Here is a 17,746-nt window from a genome sequence, read left to right on the forward strand (position 1 = left end):
TCAGTTTCAAGTATTTTTTTTTTTTTTTGTCATTCTGGACACGACATGACCGTAACGTCATACACAATGCATATTCATTAGTGTATAAAGCTGTGTTTGATTTGACTCGTTTACACTTCCAATGTGGCATTCACTATGTATTAAAAGAATAGTTCACCCAAAAATTTAAATTCTGTCACAATTTACTCACCCACAAGTTCACAATGGTTTGTGTTTATGCAAGAACTTGCATTGTTTAGCACATTCCACTGTGAACGAGCTTCTCTCATGAATGTGCAACCGCACGTCAAGCTTTGCCCTGAAAAAAAATGCTTACATTTTGTATGCCTTCAGAAGACTTTGAACATGACGCATGAATTGCACTCACTGAGCACTTTATTAGGTACACCTGTACACCTACTTATTCATGCGATTATCAAATCAGCTAATCGTACAATGCATAAAATCATGCATATATGGGTCAGGAGCTTCTGTTAATGTTCACATCAATCACCAGAATGGGAAAAAATGTGATCTCAGTGATTTCGACTGTGGCATGTTTGTTGGTGCGAGACAGGCTACTGCTGATCTCCTGGGATTTTCACGCACAACAGCCTCTAGAGTTTACTCAGAATGGCCAGACTGGTTCGAGCTGACAGAAAGGCTACAGTAACTCAGATAAACACTCTGTACAACTGTAGTGAACAGAACAGCATCTCAGAATGCACAACATGTCAAATCTTGAGGTGGATGGGATACAACAGCAGAAGACCACATCTGGCACTTTATTAGGACCATAGTGTTCCTAATAAAGTGCTCAGTGAGTGTACTTTTATGATACTTATGGGTCCTTTTTAAGCTTTAATGTGAGTCACTATTAACTGTCATTGTATTAAAAAGACATCTGATAATATTCATTAAAACATCTCCTTTTGTATTCTGCATAAGAAAGAAGTTTATACAGCTTTGGAATGACATGAGGGTAAATAAAGACAGAATTAAAATTTTTGGGTGAACTATCCCTGAAATGGTGAATGAGCAAATGAGTGAACAGTTTAAAACATACTTTCAGAATATGCATAAATATGTAAACATTGTAATGTTCTTGATGCTAATGTCATCTCATGCAAGTTAAGCACATTAGCGAGAAGTCATGTGGACATGAGCAGAGTCAAAATTTCCATATTTTTTCCATCCTGTCTTTTAACAATGCCAGCTATTCTAAGTCCCTTGGCATCCAATTGGCAACCAATTGACTTCAGTGTCTGAACACACAGATTAAATTTCGTTACTTGCAAAATGACAATGCGAACACTCAGTCCTACCTATATGATTTCAAAAACAAATTGCAATTGAGTGCAGTGTGAAAAAAGCCTTAAACTGTGGCAAAACCGTGTTGACATGTTTGGGATTTGTACACCTGCTGGATCCAAGTTTGAGAAAGACATGGCTTATGGCTGCAGCATATTTTTCGGTGTTAAAGCCAAACATAGAGCTCTGAGCGAGACACATGCACGCTGCTCTGCACGTGACTCCAACGCGAGACCGTTCATGGGTAAAGTTTCATTATCGCTGATGTTGCGTTTAAGGAAAAACAATCAAACCCTGCTCAAAGCTCTGGGAACAGACTGGACGAATTCAGGGCGGCTCTTTGATGGGTGTGCAGTAGCTGACTGTGGTTGGAAGTTGGCCCTGACTATTCACTTTACACACAGACCGCACACACCAGCTCCTCATGAGACAGCTCATCATTAGTCCACAGGAGAACCAAAACAATGAATTACTAAATCAAAACGAAATGAGCCGTTTTGAAAATCAGAAAAATACTGCCTGCTTTGGCTCTGTATTTCTGTTTCTATGAACATAAGTAGAATTGGCTAGAATTGGTCTTTAGTTAATTCATAACACAGTGGCCAGATAAGATCAGATATATTTTCATATATCCTCAACAGAATTTTTTGAGCACGTTTACATGCATGTCCTTACACCGATTAAGCTTAATAAGCCGTCAAAGTGTGTGGTCATGTAATTGCATTAATCGGCTTTCCTTTATCGGTGTAAAGTCATAAAGCGCTTAAGAATGAACCGATCGACACCGATTTTTGTCCATTACTCCGATTTTGCATTGCATGTAAACACCTTAACCAGCGTTCTTAACGACTTATCCAATGTACGGAAGTGTTGTGTGCATGCCTCTTCTCGGTTTGACATCAACAGCAGAGAATAGTTTGATTATTTCAAATCTCAAGTAAATGCAGTTTTCTTGCTTTGTCGTATTTTTTTAAATAAGCTGAATTTTGGCATGTAAACAGGCTCACTGATTTACTTAAGAGTTTAGGGGGTGAAACTGGTTCAGGAAGTAAAAATCCCATTAATTTTTTCCAAAAGTGAATGGATTTTAAATGATAACTTATGAACCTTAAAAGACAGACCTACCGTGAGCTCTCAGGGGACACGATACAACTGAGTTGATGTCCATAAAATCTCAAACTATGTACATCAAGGGTCTTCAACAGGGGGTTCGCAGTGGTACCGCAAGGGGTACGCAAATTATTGCATGATCCACCACTGGCATTTGTAATAATCACTCACTCACACGCGATCAACAGTGAGAGAGAGGAGTATGTATTTTAATCCAACGACATGTTAAAGTCCATCGTACCTTCATGCCAAATCTTAAAGTGTGACTAAACTGACCTAGTCAGCAGAAGCACGCAGCGTGGAAAAACCATTTGCGCGACCACTGTCTGCTCATCACCAGCCGCTCAAAGCACGACACACATTTACTGATATTCTGTATGGACTGGGTTTGTCTGCTTGTCCATCTGTCAGTAGCTATGTCTGTCTGTCTTTTACTATCTTTTTACAGGAGGTTTGGCAGTGATTAACAAGGAAAATTACAAATGTCACTTAATGTCAAAAATATTGCAGAACCCTGCTGTACACCTTGCTGAAAGACCAGCTGGTCATTTAGCTGGTTTCAAATGGGTTTTGAACAATTTTTAGCTGGTTAGGCTGGGAGACCAGCTAAGACCAGCCTGACCAGCTAAAAAAAGTGTTCAAACCCCCTCTAAAACCACCCTGACCAGAATGACCAGCTAAAACCAGCCAACTAGCTTATGCTGGTTTTAGCTGGTCTTTTCAGCAGGACAGCATTTAATGATTATTTAAATGGCTTTGCAATGTAAACATCATGAAGTATCTACATACAATAATATGGTAGCCTACCATACACGTTTTTATTGGCATAAAATGCAACACTGTATTTTATACAATACGTAACGGGGGTCCCGGCTCCGTCTCTCAACTCACCAAGGGGTCGTTTCTCAGGGAGGTTTGTTGGTCCCCTGACTCCATTTAAGTGGAAAAGTGGGTTTTCTAGCACTCAAACCAGAAAGTACATAAGGGAAACCCCAAAGGGTTTCTCAGTCAGTGTTAATGGGAAAACGGTGAACAGAAATGGACTCTAAGCCATGTAAATATCAACAACGCAACCATCTGTCATAGGTCACTGAGAGCTATTTAGGGTGGGAATATCTGACCCGTGCTGAGCTATGTGCGTAGGCCTCTGGAATGTAGGAGAAATTAGACAATCTTGTCTTGTAAAGTCCAGGGGAGTGGCGGCCGAGTGTTAATGGACCAGTAAATGAGTCCTCCCGCTCTTTACCAGAGAGCGTTGCTCTTCTACATGGTTCAGGGCCATCGACAGTGGGCTATATGTACACCCTGTGGCATATTTTGCCTAAACCTTAAAGATGAAGTGTGCCATTTTTCAGTGTTAAAATACTTTCTCCTATCCCAGCATGTGTTCGGTAAACTTGTTTATTTTTTTGGATACTGTTAATCCCATTATTTCATTAATTTTGTCTGTTAATGCTAGTGTGACAGAAATTATACACTTCACCCTCATTAACTTTTAGCGGGTTTCATAGGCATTAAGTACAAAGTCCTGTACCTTTGTCTTTTTGTCCGATTTTCAAATACTTTTTTTTTTTTTTTTTATTTCAAATCAAAGTTGGTTGGTTTGTTTCAAATCTCTATAGAAGAAATGAAAGGGGTATATACTGCAAGAACCAAGCCTTTTGCACTCTATAGGGCTTACATTCAGGAAACCTATTAAAATATGTTTTTAATTGTGTAAATGTTTTGTTAATATACAGTATATTGTTTACACTTAATAGGCTACATTTGGTGTGGTTATTTGCCAGTCTTGGTGTCTCATATTGTAAGTATGCCCTCCCCCGAAAACCAAATGTGCCCCGTTCCGTATGTTCTGGTGATGGTCTTACCATGGTAGTTAGAACTAAAGACAAACACATTTCCAACGAGTGGCCGAAGGGAGGCTCTGCACAGCAGCTGCAGGCATGCAAAGGTCAAAGGTGAAATGTTACGGTGAAATGTTATGATTGGCTAAATGTGAATTGTCCTGAAGGCCCAATATACAGGCTGAAGCAACGGCCTACAGCAGAGACACATTGAACAAACGATTCTGTGTTCATAAAACTGGAAGAGCAATCCAGGAATATTCTCAGTATTATGTATTCAGAAGCCTTTCATAAGATCTGACATTTGATAATGCGCAACATCTGCGTTTGGCATAAAAGCAGTTTAATCCCAGAGATGGGCAGAGACAAATCCAAAGTCTGTTTACAACAATACAGAGACATACTATGTGTGTATACAGCAGTCTGATCCGCTGTTCAGTCTAGTTTAGAATGTGAAAACAACATATCACAGAATGTAGGATGTAATAAAGAGCTTATTTTCTGTTAGGATTCGTTTCAGGTCACATTTCACCCAAAATATGTAATATATATATATATATATTTCTTTTATAGTTTTATAAAGAAAATGAAGCCTGTTGTTTGGACAGTTATTATTTCTGTCATTGGGAAATTATTATGACAATTAAGCACACTTCCCCACCCATTCTCATTGCTGTAATGTGAAAAAATTATTATAAACAGACACAATTTTGGATGTATTTATACATCATGGCACTTGCTTTACTGCATTTTTGACTCAATACAGTAGAATCACAGTCATAAGAATCTAATAAAAAGTTCAAAAGAAGGAGAAAGAACTAGAAAAAAAGCTTAAAAGTAAAAAAAGGTCCTATCATAATCATCAAGGTCATAATCAAGGTCATAATCATACTGTATACCTGTAGCAATGTTTTTTTTTTTTAATTAATTAATTAATTAATTTTGGGGAGAAGTGTGATCTGGAGATGACCTTGAAAGATGTTCTGAGGTTCTAGTGTAATATGTTGTGTTTGTATTTATACTAGGTCACACAAAGACGTATGTGACAGGAGTTCGAGTCCGCATCCCACCCACACAGTGTTCAGCCATTGCTGTTGCCACTGTGGCAAAATAACACAAACAAAACCATCCGGAAGACCACACATGTTAACAAATAGTCTTCAGGTAGTTAAATCCATCAGACGGAAACACGAAATGTGCACTTCTGGTGTCATGTGTTAACAGATGGTGACAGTAAAGGCCCTACATTGTGATGACGGTCTGGTCTGTCTGTTAATGCCACTCAAATACTGAAAGTCTGGATTGCTAAGCATTAAACTACAGCGTGCTAAAAGGGTTAATCGTCTAATTCTTTTGACTTAGCTACTGGTTTATAGCCGAGCCAGCCACATAATTAAACAACATTTGAGATGGAGAGGCCCTGCCTCTCATCACAGGAAGGTTTAATTAAAGCCAGCTTGAAGTGTAGACACGTTTATTACGTAACAGTTAGTCTCTCACACTGCCAGCCACACAAATAGACCATAATAAAACTCAGCATTGCACAGCTGAACTCAAAAATGCAATTCAAAAACCACGCTGCACAGTCCTGCAACAACACTGATGAAACTGTAGTCGACTTTCTGTTTAAGAGCTTAACGTAAATATGTGCTAACCACACTTAGGCTCATAATAAGGAAATCAGCTGTGCCTGCAAAAAGCTTGGGGGATAAAATCTCTTTATTGGCACAATTGCGAGTCTGAGTTGGTGAAATTAAATGCAGTCAGCCAGATTAGTTTGAAACATTGCAATTTTTCTCAATGATAAGCTGGTAGGTTCCCACTAAATCAAACTAAGCATGTTAGCATGTTGCATCTTGAAAACACACTGAAATACAGCAGTTGAAAGTTCTACGAAAACATCCTATCATGCTTTAACAAAGATAAGGATGGTACAATCCTACGTTTGGAATATCGAGAAAAAGAACAAAACCCTTTTGATTGACTAGGGCTGGACGGTATGACAACAATATACCGTGTGGGGGGCCTGGGTAGCTCAGTGGTAAAAGACGCTGGCTACCACCCCTGGAGTTTGCTAGTTCAAATCCCAGGACATGCTGAGTGACTCCAGCCAGGTCTCCTAAGCAACCAAATTGGCTCAGTTGTTAGGGAGGGTGGAGTCACATGGGGTAACCTCCTCGTGGTCGCTATAATGTGGTTCATTCTCGATGGGGCGCGTGGTGAGCATGGATGCCGCGGTGGATGGCATGAAGCCTCCACACGTGCTATGTCTCCATGGCAACGCGCTCAACAAGCCACGTGATAAGATGCACGGGTTGACGGTCTCAGACGCGAAGGCAACTGAGATTCATCCTCCGCCACCCGGATTGAGGCGAATCACTACTCGACCACAAGGACTTAAAAACGCATTGGGAATTGGGCATTCCAAGTTGGGTGAAAAAGGGGAATAAGTAATGCAAAAATACAGAGCAAAATGTTGATTTTCAGATCAATCACGATCTTTATTTGAACAATCCTGATATCAATTATTAAAAGCCCAATATTAATCTTTTATTTTAAACTTTTTTTGTTGTTGTTTTAATTAAGTACTATATTTTTAAATAAATAGCAATTAATCTGCATATTTGTGGTCCTGTTGTTATTTTTTATTCATATTTTCATAATGTACCAAGTTAGATTCCCTGTGTAATTTCAGCATTACCTAAGAGACCGTTTATTTTACAGTATGTACACAAAATTGACAATGTAACTGAAATATACCCAAAAGAATCAGAATCTAATCGAACTGTACCGAAATCGGAATCGAATGACATCAGGAATTCTGTATTAATACCCAACCCTATGAGCGGGGTGTGTCCCATACAAGTTGAAACTGAGTTTACATTGTTTGCAGTTACCAAGCAATGTCTCAATTTGCCACTTCAATATAGAATTAACACGATGTGCACTGACTGGTGCGTGTACTGTATATTGGCTATATTATAGTGTCGTCGAACGTGGCTCATCCAATCAGAATTTAGAGTCACAGCTATCCATTTTATATACATAGTTTTACTATTTTGAGTCTTTTGTATTTATCTAAAGTGTTACATAATGTGAAGCAGTTTTTGAGCTGACGCCAGACGTATAATTCATTTGCTATGAATAATCTTATCGTTAGCTTTACGTAAAGTTCCACATATAAAGAGAAAATAATCAAAGGTAAGTGCCTTATCTGAGTAATATATTCATTGAATTATCCAAAAATAGGATTTACGACATGGTTATTTGATGTATAAACCATTTTTCTGTTGACTTTCCAGCAAAAATTACATTAACAGTTACTGGTCATATCGCCCGTCCCAACAAGTGACTGAAAGTAAGTTATGAGAAGACAAATTAGTCATACAGTTTTACCTCAGAGCAGATGGCGTCTACTGTCAAGTTTCAACATTCCTTTCCACAAAGTTCTTCAATGTCTTCTTCTTTTATTCTCCAACAAAGACAGTAAGACCTAAAATCTGGTCTGATTTCTGCATGCGCACTGAACAGAGACTATTCACTCCGTCACTGTCCCTCTAGTGACTGATAACAAAAAGCGTTTTCGGTATCCAAGCTGGAGGAGTTGGCCCTTTTTCACACACCATCTCTGTCAGCGCCTCTCCAATCCCCCCATCTCCCAGTCATCACACTTTTCTTACCCAACCATCCCAAAAATGCTGTGGGCAGGGCTCTGGCCAAATATGGGGAGGCTTCAGTAAACAAGGCCTCAGCTCTGACTCCTGGCTCCCCTTGAGTTATTCAAAGCTGAACCCCAAGATTTAAGGCTGCTCTCAAAGGGACGGATGGGCAGAGAGATTGTTTTCACTCATTCACTCTCTTATATGCATGCTTACATGCCATTGTGTGTGAACGAATACACCATGTTACAATTTTGTTTGCACAGTGCAAAAAAAGCATTTTCTTACTCAGTATTTTTGTCTCGTTTTCCAGTAAAACATCTAAACTATTTACAAATGGAAATACAAAGAAAAATAAATTAAATTCAAAGGGAAAACAACTTTATATAAATAGTAATTTTTTCTTCTTGTTTTAAGCATAAACTTCTTTAAAATTATTTATATATGATATGATCATTTTTTGTCTTTCCCAGTAAAAATATGTCAACATTCTTCAAGAGATAGTTTAAAGAGACTCTCTTTCTTCTGCAGAACACAAACGAAGAGTTGGGTGAGAAGCAGATCAATATTTCAATCCTTTTTTACTACAAATCTCCACTTTCACTTTCAAAATGTGAAATAATGTGAAAGTGAAAGTGGGGATTTATAGTAAAACAAATTACTTTAAATCTTGTTTCCAGAGAAATCTAACAAAACTTTGTGAGATTTATGTTTAAAACAAGAAACAATAAACTTGTTTTCCCTTTGAATTAAGTTTATTTTTCTTAAATTGTTTTAAGCATAAACCTCATACAATTTTGTTAAATTCCTCTGAAATCAAGACTTGATATCTTATGTCACTTTGCCTTCAAGTAAATGTATCTTTAGATAGATTTACATAAGGTCAGACAAAAATACAGAGTAACAATATACTTTTTTACAGTGTATACTTTCTTAATAAATGTCCCTGGTGTTATTGTGCATCAGTGTGTATTATTATTCTAAAGAAACAAAGTTTGTTGTTATCAAGGTCGTAGGTTTTAACATCAATTAAATTCAATCATTTCATGCCGAGTATACAGTTTTAATTGAAAATACATCACATTATGGAAATTTCAATTATTGCAAATGCCATTTCATTTTGTCTGTAAAATAGTAACTTACTGTTTAATAAAAAAATACAAACTATTCTGATTGTTCATGACAGCAAAAAGGCAGGAGACGAACGCCTATTGTGAAGGATTTCAGCCCAGCATTGTGGTCAGGGAAATGCAGAGTCACTCTGCAGTTTTTGAGTTGTGCAAATATCAGTGGAGCGGCAAAGATTGGCCTTGTTTTACTCTAACCTTGCCAGAAGCTCCTGTTTAACAGAGAAGTGCTATCTGTGGTCAAGGCAAGGAGTAGATAAAACATCAATTACTGTGCCACTAACAGGCAAGAAAAGATAAAACATTATTATCAGAACAAGCTTAAAATGCTGCACTCTTATTTTGTGGGCAAGGCTACTCTAACTATGGTGCTTGGTCTTGATTGAGTGAGTTTTAAGACAGTGGTTTACTTTCTCTAGTACTTTGGGAAACTGTATGACTTTGTGTTTTCAATGTACTTTATAAGATGCATTAAAGAGATAGTTCACCAAAACATGTCGTGATTTACTCACCCTCATGTCATTTCAAACCTGTATGACTTTCTTTCTTCAGTGAAACACAAAAAATGTTCTTTTCCAAACAGTGAAAGTAGATGGTGATTTATACTGTCAAGCTCCAAAAAGCACCATAAAAGTCATACGATAGCTTTGAGTTAATGATGTTATTCACAGTAAATGTTCCACTCCACTGCAGCTTTCAAATCAAAATGTGGCACCTCAAGACGAAATGCACAGGGATTGACTACAGTCATTTCCAATTTTTAAATTTTAATTAATTCAACTATTTTTTTCTTGCACACTTTGTGCAAGTAACTTACATTTCAGTCTGTTCTTCACTGTTTTATGGCTTCAGATGACATGGGATTTTGCACACAAGTCATATGGAGTACTTTTATGGTATTTTAATGGTGTATTTTTAAACACTTTGGAGCTTGACAGACATGGTCATTTCAAACTGTTGTCGTATAAAAATGAGCAGTGTGCTCCAATGAACGAAGAAAGTCATACAGGTCTGGAACACCATGAGAAACAGTTTGGAACATCAAAAATGACTGAATATTCATTTTTGGGTGAACTACTGTTTTCCTTTAAAGAACATAGACATTTTCCGCATTTCCAAATTGAATTAATACTTTCCATTCTTTGACCAAGGAAGGCCAAACGTTATGCTGCTGAAATCCAGTCTATGTCAGGCCCAGACCAAATTTTCTGTGAAGAGTTTGGGGGGAAATCTGCAGAATTCCAAGGGAGAGATCTTTAAAAGTAGTAAAATGTGTTAAATGGAGTACTGAGAGTACTACACTCTTAGTAGCTGTAAACATCATCAAATTAAAAACAATCAGCAAAATATTTCGAGAGATGTGTACAACTTTTGTGAATGACAGATGTTGTGATTCTGCGAAAATCTGCAGAGTTTTGATGAGTAGCCCCACAGGAAAAGGTAAACAAATTTGAATTAGGGCTGTCAATCAATTAAAAATGTTAATAAAATTAATTACATTATATGCCGATTAATCAATCCAATTAATCACAATTAATCACATATATAAATATTTGCTGAGAAAGCTCCATAAATAACAATAATTCAGTATTGTGTATTTCCATATTATTGAGCATTTGGGATGGGATGATATATTGAATTATTGAGAACCAAAAACAAAACAAAAAAACAAACAAAAACAATGATGAACCATATTGAGGCAAAATTTCCAAAATTGTTTTCTGTCCATGTGATCATAAATAAAATGACCCGTGTGTATATATAAAATATATATACACACACACACCTTCACATACTTTTTCAGGACAGGTTCTGTTTAGTTCTATTGCTTGTTCTGCACCTGATCAGCCTGAATGAATTTTTTTGAAGGCTTATTTGTTTGTGATCTTTTCTTATAGAGAAAGGTATGTGAGCAACTCTTATTATTTAAACTTTGAGAATTTATACTGTGAACTGAAGAACTTTATTTTGATGAGAAATTATAATGTGCATTTTGCGCAAACATTTTTCAAAAAATACGAATAAAAATTCCGTTATACTTTTTCATTCAAGTGTTATTATATCAAATTGAGATTATATCGAATAGTGAACCTCAGATCGTATATCGAACTGAATTAGAGATAACCATTTCGTTCCATCCCTATTGAACATAAGCCTATCATTGGCCTACAGTCCACAGCAATCCATTTTGCAATTGAATGTGTCAATATGTCCGAGACAGATTTATTATAAGGGCTTTTCTAAGGATTTGTCACTGTACACATGTCTCAGAAAACTCTTTTGGAACGTCTCTCTCTGGCTGTCTTGCATCGCATCATGAACACAGCCTTTTTAGGTCGCTGTTTCAAGCTAAACATAGTTTAAAAATCCCTGCATTCAGAATAGCTGTTTGAACGCAAGAACGAGTTCTCATGTTGTGCTGTCACTAGTGTCAAGCTAGCCTGAATGTGGTTTGTTGTCTGTACAGATGCACATTGCCTTTACAGCTGGAGTTTCACTTACTGCCCCCTGCTGAAAACAGGTGGTACTTCAAACTTGAATTGATCAGTTGGTACTAATATTCCTTTATAGATTCCTTATGAACATGTTTTTTTTTTTGTGTTTTTTTTTATGTGTTAATTTTTATATAAATAATCACACTGAATTAACGCATTAAATCGACAGACCTAATTTGATATGATGCAAAAATGTCTGATGGGAGATGGTGCTTGCCAGTAATTCTGCAAAATGGTGTCGATGTCAGGGTAGCAACTTGTTGATTTCCTGTGTGATCATGTTGTTTTTGTAACACTTCAGAATTACGTTTTAGAAAAATGAATTGCTAGGGAAGGAAGTACAGCGTTAATTATGACATGCCCTGCATCCAAAATCACGTATTGTCAAAGTATTTGATGAAGGACGCACTTCTCGGCTGGTAAAACAGTACGTATGGGTATGCATGTGACGAGTATGAATACATTCTGGACATACTTCATTCGTTAAACAACCACCATTTAAGCACAATGAGCAACTTATATATATATATATATATATATATCACTTACAGTTGAAAAGAGCCCTCTGACTTGCGGTTCACCGTCGTTCTTTTAAATCCAGCATTTTGAACATGACGTCATCTCAGCTCTTGTGGCATTATGGGATAGTAAAGTGTCTAGCATTCTGCACTTTAGAATCTCGCCTCAAATAGTAGGTCATCTGGGTATTTCTCGCTTACTGTTTTATGAATACTGAGGATTCAGATATGTTTTTGGCATATTATATATTAGGGAATTGTGGATATTTGGACACAGTGACAGTTTTACTGATTCACTGAGAAGATTTCCCTCTGAAAATGCCAGACAGAAGTCATGAGCTCCAGTACAAAGGCCTACTGTCTGGTTACTTATCATCTCTCTAGAGTCTGTGCGCTGGCCTCTGTCACTCAATGGAGATGTTTGACTATATGATAGCCAACTAAATTCTTGTGCAAATGTACCCTTTCCATTCACCCCCTCTGGCTGAAGACAAGCATATGATGTCAGCATGCAGTGCAGCATGTGCCATATTCTCCATCACAGACAGTGGCATGAAACACAGACATGAACAGTTAAAGGGGCTTTAAGGTCTCTGGCCTCTTGTCCAGAGAGGTGGTTTCGTTTTCACCCTTTTTAAATGAGGCAGCCAAGAGATCAAGAGCTCTATTTCTGCTTGCCCTATTTAAAGAAGGCACTGGTCAAGAGGTTGGTATACTTTATAGCTCCTCATCTCAAATAGCTTGATAGAGCACATAGAACAAATTAAATATGTGCTAAACTGACTACAGCTTCTAAAATTCATCCCTAGGGACACCATGAGTTTTAAAAGTAACAAAATGTTGCAGTCTTAGGAATACAGTCTCAGGAGTAGTTCAGTGTGGATAGTGCCTCACTTTAAAGGGGTCATGACATAATTTTTTTTATTATTTTAATATGTTCCTTAAGGTTCACTTTTAATATTAGTAAAGTTTTTTGCACACAAATAGTCATATATTTAACATGATCATTTTCCTCTAGAGAACAAGTCGTTTTGGCAGATTGATTTAAAAAATGGCTCTTTTTGCAGTGAGGAGGAAGTTTTGAGTTCTGAAACTTACAGTATGTTTTTATGGTACAATGACCTCTTATATGTCAAAAGATCAACTATTCATTCCATTCTGTTTTTGAGTTACTGTATGTTTGTGAAATAATCTGTACTTTTTACTTGGATGCGCAGAAAGTCTACACACATTTCCACAAACTGTTAAGCTGGTCAGCTGGTTTAGACGGCAATCTATTATTGTGGTATCAGCTATTTCAAATAAACCCACCCTAAAATGGCAAGAAAAACAAAACAAACTGATGTTTGTCACTTACGTTTTGGTCAGACAGTTTCTACTTGTCTAAGTGGGCAGTTCTTGGCCAGAATAAGGTGCAAAATGCACCAGACTTGACGCAGATAGTCAAAAGTTTGGCTACAGTGGAGTTTACATGTTATGTTACTAAAAGATTTATTTCAAAGCAAGTAAAAATGACAGGAGCCTGTAATCTATGTTGATGACAAAACAGGATGCTAGACTAAATATTCAGGTTTCTTTAAACATCCATAATAATGAATCAGCCAAGTATACCAGTATACTTCAAAACCGCTACAGAATTCCACAGACATCCTCTCCTGAGAGCTGACCCGTCATAAGGATGTCTCAAAAAACAACAAATCATATGTGTGAGGACTCGAACTTGTGCCGCAAGTTAAAATAGGAAGCTTGTAGCTCACCACAAGGGTGTGAAGACAATTCCAGTGACACGGTGGTGTTGTCTATGTCTGTGTTTTTGATAGTGTGTAAACTCAACTTGACCTCTGTGCTTTGTTGAAGAGCAGCACTACAAACTCATGTGATTAAATCAGTCTGTGTGTGTCGCATGCACAGATGACCACAGCAGTGTACACAAACAGCTCTGTTGCATAACTCGCTAATTCACTGAGAATGCTGATGATTTGATGTCGGACTGATGCATGACCCTAGATCAGACATTGTTTGAATTCTGTTTGGATAAGCCACAAGAGGCTGTGTGTTACAGGGATTTTACCATGTGTAAAATAAAGTGTGTTCTTAGGCACAGCACTTAACAGAGTGCTTCAGTGAGGTAAAATGCAATGTAGTGCTCTGCCTTGAATGACTTATTGCTTTTATAAAAATGATGGCAACAGTGTCCTGTTAAATTTTTAAAAATATTTAATAACAATAATATTATTGGGGGCCTGGGTAGCTCAGCGAGTATTGACGGTGACTTCCACTCCTGGAGTCGCAAGTTCGAATCCAGGGCATGCTGAGTGACTCCAGCCAGGTCTCCTAAACAACCAAATTGGCCCGGTTGCTAGGGTGGGTAGAGTCATATGGGGTAACCTCCTCGTGGTCGCTATAATGTGTGGTTCTCACTCTCGGTGGGGCGCATGGTGAGTTGTGCATGGATGCAGCGGAGAATAGTGTGAAGCCTCCACACGCGCTAGGTCTCCATGGTAACGCGTTCAACAAGCCACTTGATAAGATGTCTCAGACACGGAGGCAACTTTTTTTTTTTTCTTTTTTTTTTTATGAATTCCATTTCAACAAATTATTTCAATTTTATCATCAAAATGGTGTTTAAATAAATGAATTCCTTAAAACTTTAGTCAAATTATATTATAGCAATTAATTAAATTATTTTTTATCAAATGAAGTGCTTGTATGCGGAACCTCACAGCACAATCCAAAACACAGCATTGAAGTTATTTTTGTCAAATAAAGTGCTGCATAACAGATCATCAGAGATGTGAGATATTACATTGATATTACAAAGCTATACAGTAGTGATCTATTTCTGTCATATTTTTTCCTTTAATTAAATTGAGCTTTTATTTTGGTGGAGCTTTTATTTTGAAGTGTTTGTGTTATTATGACCAAGGAGCGCTGACGTTATGATGGGAGCTTCCCACTCTGGACAAACCAGTCGCTACGTGATCCAGTGTGATTATTAAACCACAAAAGGCTGCTATTTCATTAATTAAATATCTAGTCTGTATGTGCCTCATGCTAAGTGAATTAGCACTCTGCCTGCTGTCATCTGCTACAAACAGAGCATGTGATGCTTATGATGGTGTTTTCCATGTATGAGTCAAGGATCTCTAAAGGGTCTGAGCACTTTGTGTCTTTATGTCAACACAACACCGGCTCCACACGTTCACAAGCACTCACTCACAAGCATTTAAAGCGCTGCACATGCAAACTATATATTTATCTCATTAAATCACAGCTTTTGCTGTTAAATAATCTCACTAGGACATAACGTGATTTTAATTTGTGCGCTGAATGTTTATGTAATGACATTCACACATCAGATAGTATCTGAGCATTTTTACGAGCACGAGTAAAAGTAAATGAGAGTGGTATCGGACTGATTCTGATACCAGTATCGGTACTGGGACATCCCTAGAATAAGGTTTCATATTATTTATGTGTATTTAGGATACATAAAATGTTAGCTATGAAATTTGTCTTACCAATAAAAAAGATCAGCCATTTTTGTTTTAAAAATGTAAAAAAAAATATTTTCATCACCGTCATTTCCACCACTGAATCCTATTAAACACCTTACAGAATTTGACATGTGCTGGAAATGTGAGAACTTTCATGACTTTAATCTCCTGTGATGCATGTACATACACGGTTGGACAATAGTTAGTAGACAAAATAAATAAACTATTAAGAGTGTGAAAAAATGTTTAACATGATGGTAACACTTTATTTTAATGTGTCCTTGTTACACATATTACACGTATTTACTATAGTAATAACAGTCAATTATGCGTAATTACAAGCAACTAACCCTAAACCAAACCCTTACCCTAAACCTATAGTAAGTACATGTTGTTAATTAGTAATAATCAGTAATTACTTTTGTAATTACACTGCAACAAAGACACACTAAAATAAAGTTCAAACAACATGACTTTACTTTCTAGAAGTCCACTGTGCTAAAAGAGCCCGAAATTCAAGAAACACCCAAATATAGATTTTTTTGCGGCATCAAAATCGGCTCATCCAATCACAATGCAGAGCCGGAGCAGTTTGTTTTATAAGCATTGTTATGTAACACCAATTGATGCAGCTGATAAGATAATTGCATGTTAAGCTGCATGTGACTTCTACAGATTTTAATACTAAATGACCTTATGAGAAGTGTCTTCACTGGGGGAAATTTGTTTCTGAATTCAATCACAGCTGTACTCACCTTCTATGGAGTCTTCACACCGCTGGTTGAAGTTCTCATATGAATCCCAGCGAATCAGAGGGTCTTGGGTGTTGTAGTCCACAGAAACACTGGGTCCGTTTTCAAGGTGGTCCATTCCTATGACAGAAACATCTATAATCAAAGGCTTCTGGGCCCGGTTTATGTAGTATGGTATGGTATACAGTATGGTATTTCTGTGATACATTTAATAGGTGAAAATCAAGTTCTTACCTTGGATTTTTTCAGGGCCAAAAGAAAACACAAATTCCACCTTTCCATATTCAGGGAATCTGTCATCTGTGTTAAAATAAAATAAACTTTTAGCATTTGAATGACGAAATCAGTATCAATTAATACAGCCGAGAACTTTGTTGTAAGCCTAAATAATAATACAAAAAAATCAATGCAACTCAGCCAAACCCAGTGCACCTTTAAAGGTTTCATCAAGCTCATCTTTGCCAAAGACAATTCCCAGGTCGTGAACAGCACAGGTGTGAAACTGGACTCGGAATATGACATCACGGGACGGATTCCGGAACCGTTTGTGATAACACTTGAGCTGTGGAGAACATCAGAAACCACATATCACATGATAGCAAACAAGAATCACACAGAAAAGACTGGAAAACAGAATACACACGCATTATTTACTCAAAATATGCTGCTTTCTGTCCAGGCAAAAATTCATTTGAGCTACAGTATACTGTATATGCTAACAGCAAAAAGAATAAAACAACACAGAAAGATTATTTTCCAGTCTAAGAGAATCACTACACAATGTACAGGTATTGAAGGGATATTTAGCTCTGAAATGTAGGAAAACAATGTTCTGCAGTTTAATGAAGAGCAGCTGTTTGAACCATTATAGAACAATTTGTTGCATAATGTTAATTATCACAGAAAATAATTTCGACTTACCTCAGGTTAACTTTTAAAAATACCAAGTTACAGTAAGGCACGGCCAATGGAAGTAAACAGGGCCAGTGTTCCAGAAATGTGAAGCTTTTCTTTTTGCTAAACACTTACAGTTCATGAATTCTTCATTAACAACCCATTTAGTATTTGTGTCTTTTTTTAGCGCAAGAATGCGTTCGGCCTGAAAATCCCCTTCCATGTTTCTTACGAAATTGATTTGCTGTACCTCCATTGTGTAGTCAGGGTTTTGAAGATGAAATATTGGTATAACTTTACACAGACAATGTCAACAAGCAATACTATCACACAAGTCTCATGCCATAACATACAGTATATTATTTAAGACTTGTGGCTAAACTTTTTTTAAAAAGTGTGTTTTTTACTGTTTATTGCCTGGCCATGTGTACATCCATTGAACATGATTTCTGCTTTAAAAAAAAAAACAACAACAACTGAGAGACGAGATAAAATTATAATTTTTTTACCACAAAAGTTGTCAATAAAGCTTAAATTCTACTGAACCTGAAACATTACCC

At 37.1% G+C, this 17,746-nt stretch overlaps 1 protein-coding gene across 8 annotated transcripts in view; it reads right to left on the reverse strand.

Moving 5' to 3' along the window:
- LOC127447620 (tensin-1-like) overlaps positions 1-17,746 on the reverse strand; it is a 363,293-nt gene that overhangs the window by 56,698 nt on the left and 288,849 nt on the right. For all 8 annotated transcript variants that reach the window (XM_051709554.1, XM_051709553.1, XM_051709551.1 and 5 more), the window contains 3 exons: positions 16,725-16,854; positions 16,527-16,592; positions 16,296-16,412 (listed from right to left, as the gene is read on the reverse strand). In XM_051709554.1, coding sequence (XP_051565514.1) covers positions 16,296-16,412; positions 16,527-16,592; positions 16,725-16,854 — 313 coding nt within the window. The remainder of the gene's footprint in view (positions 1-16,295; positions 16,413-16,526; positions 16,593-16,724; positions 16,855-17,746) is intronic.

This window comes from Myxocyprinus asiaticus, chromosome 10, assembly GCF_019703515.2.
Source record: "Myxocyprinus asiaticus isolate MX2 ecotype Aquarium Trade chromosome 10, UBuf_Myxa_2, whole genome shotgun sequence".
In the NCBI taxonomy this organism is placed as follows: Eukaryota; Metazoa; Chordata; class Actinopteri; order Cypriniformes; family Catostomidae; genus Myxocyprinus; species Myxocyprinus asiaticus.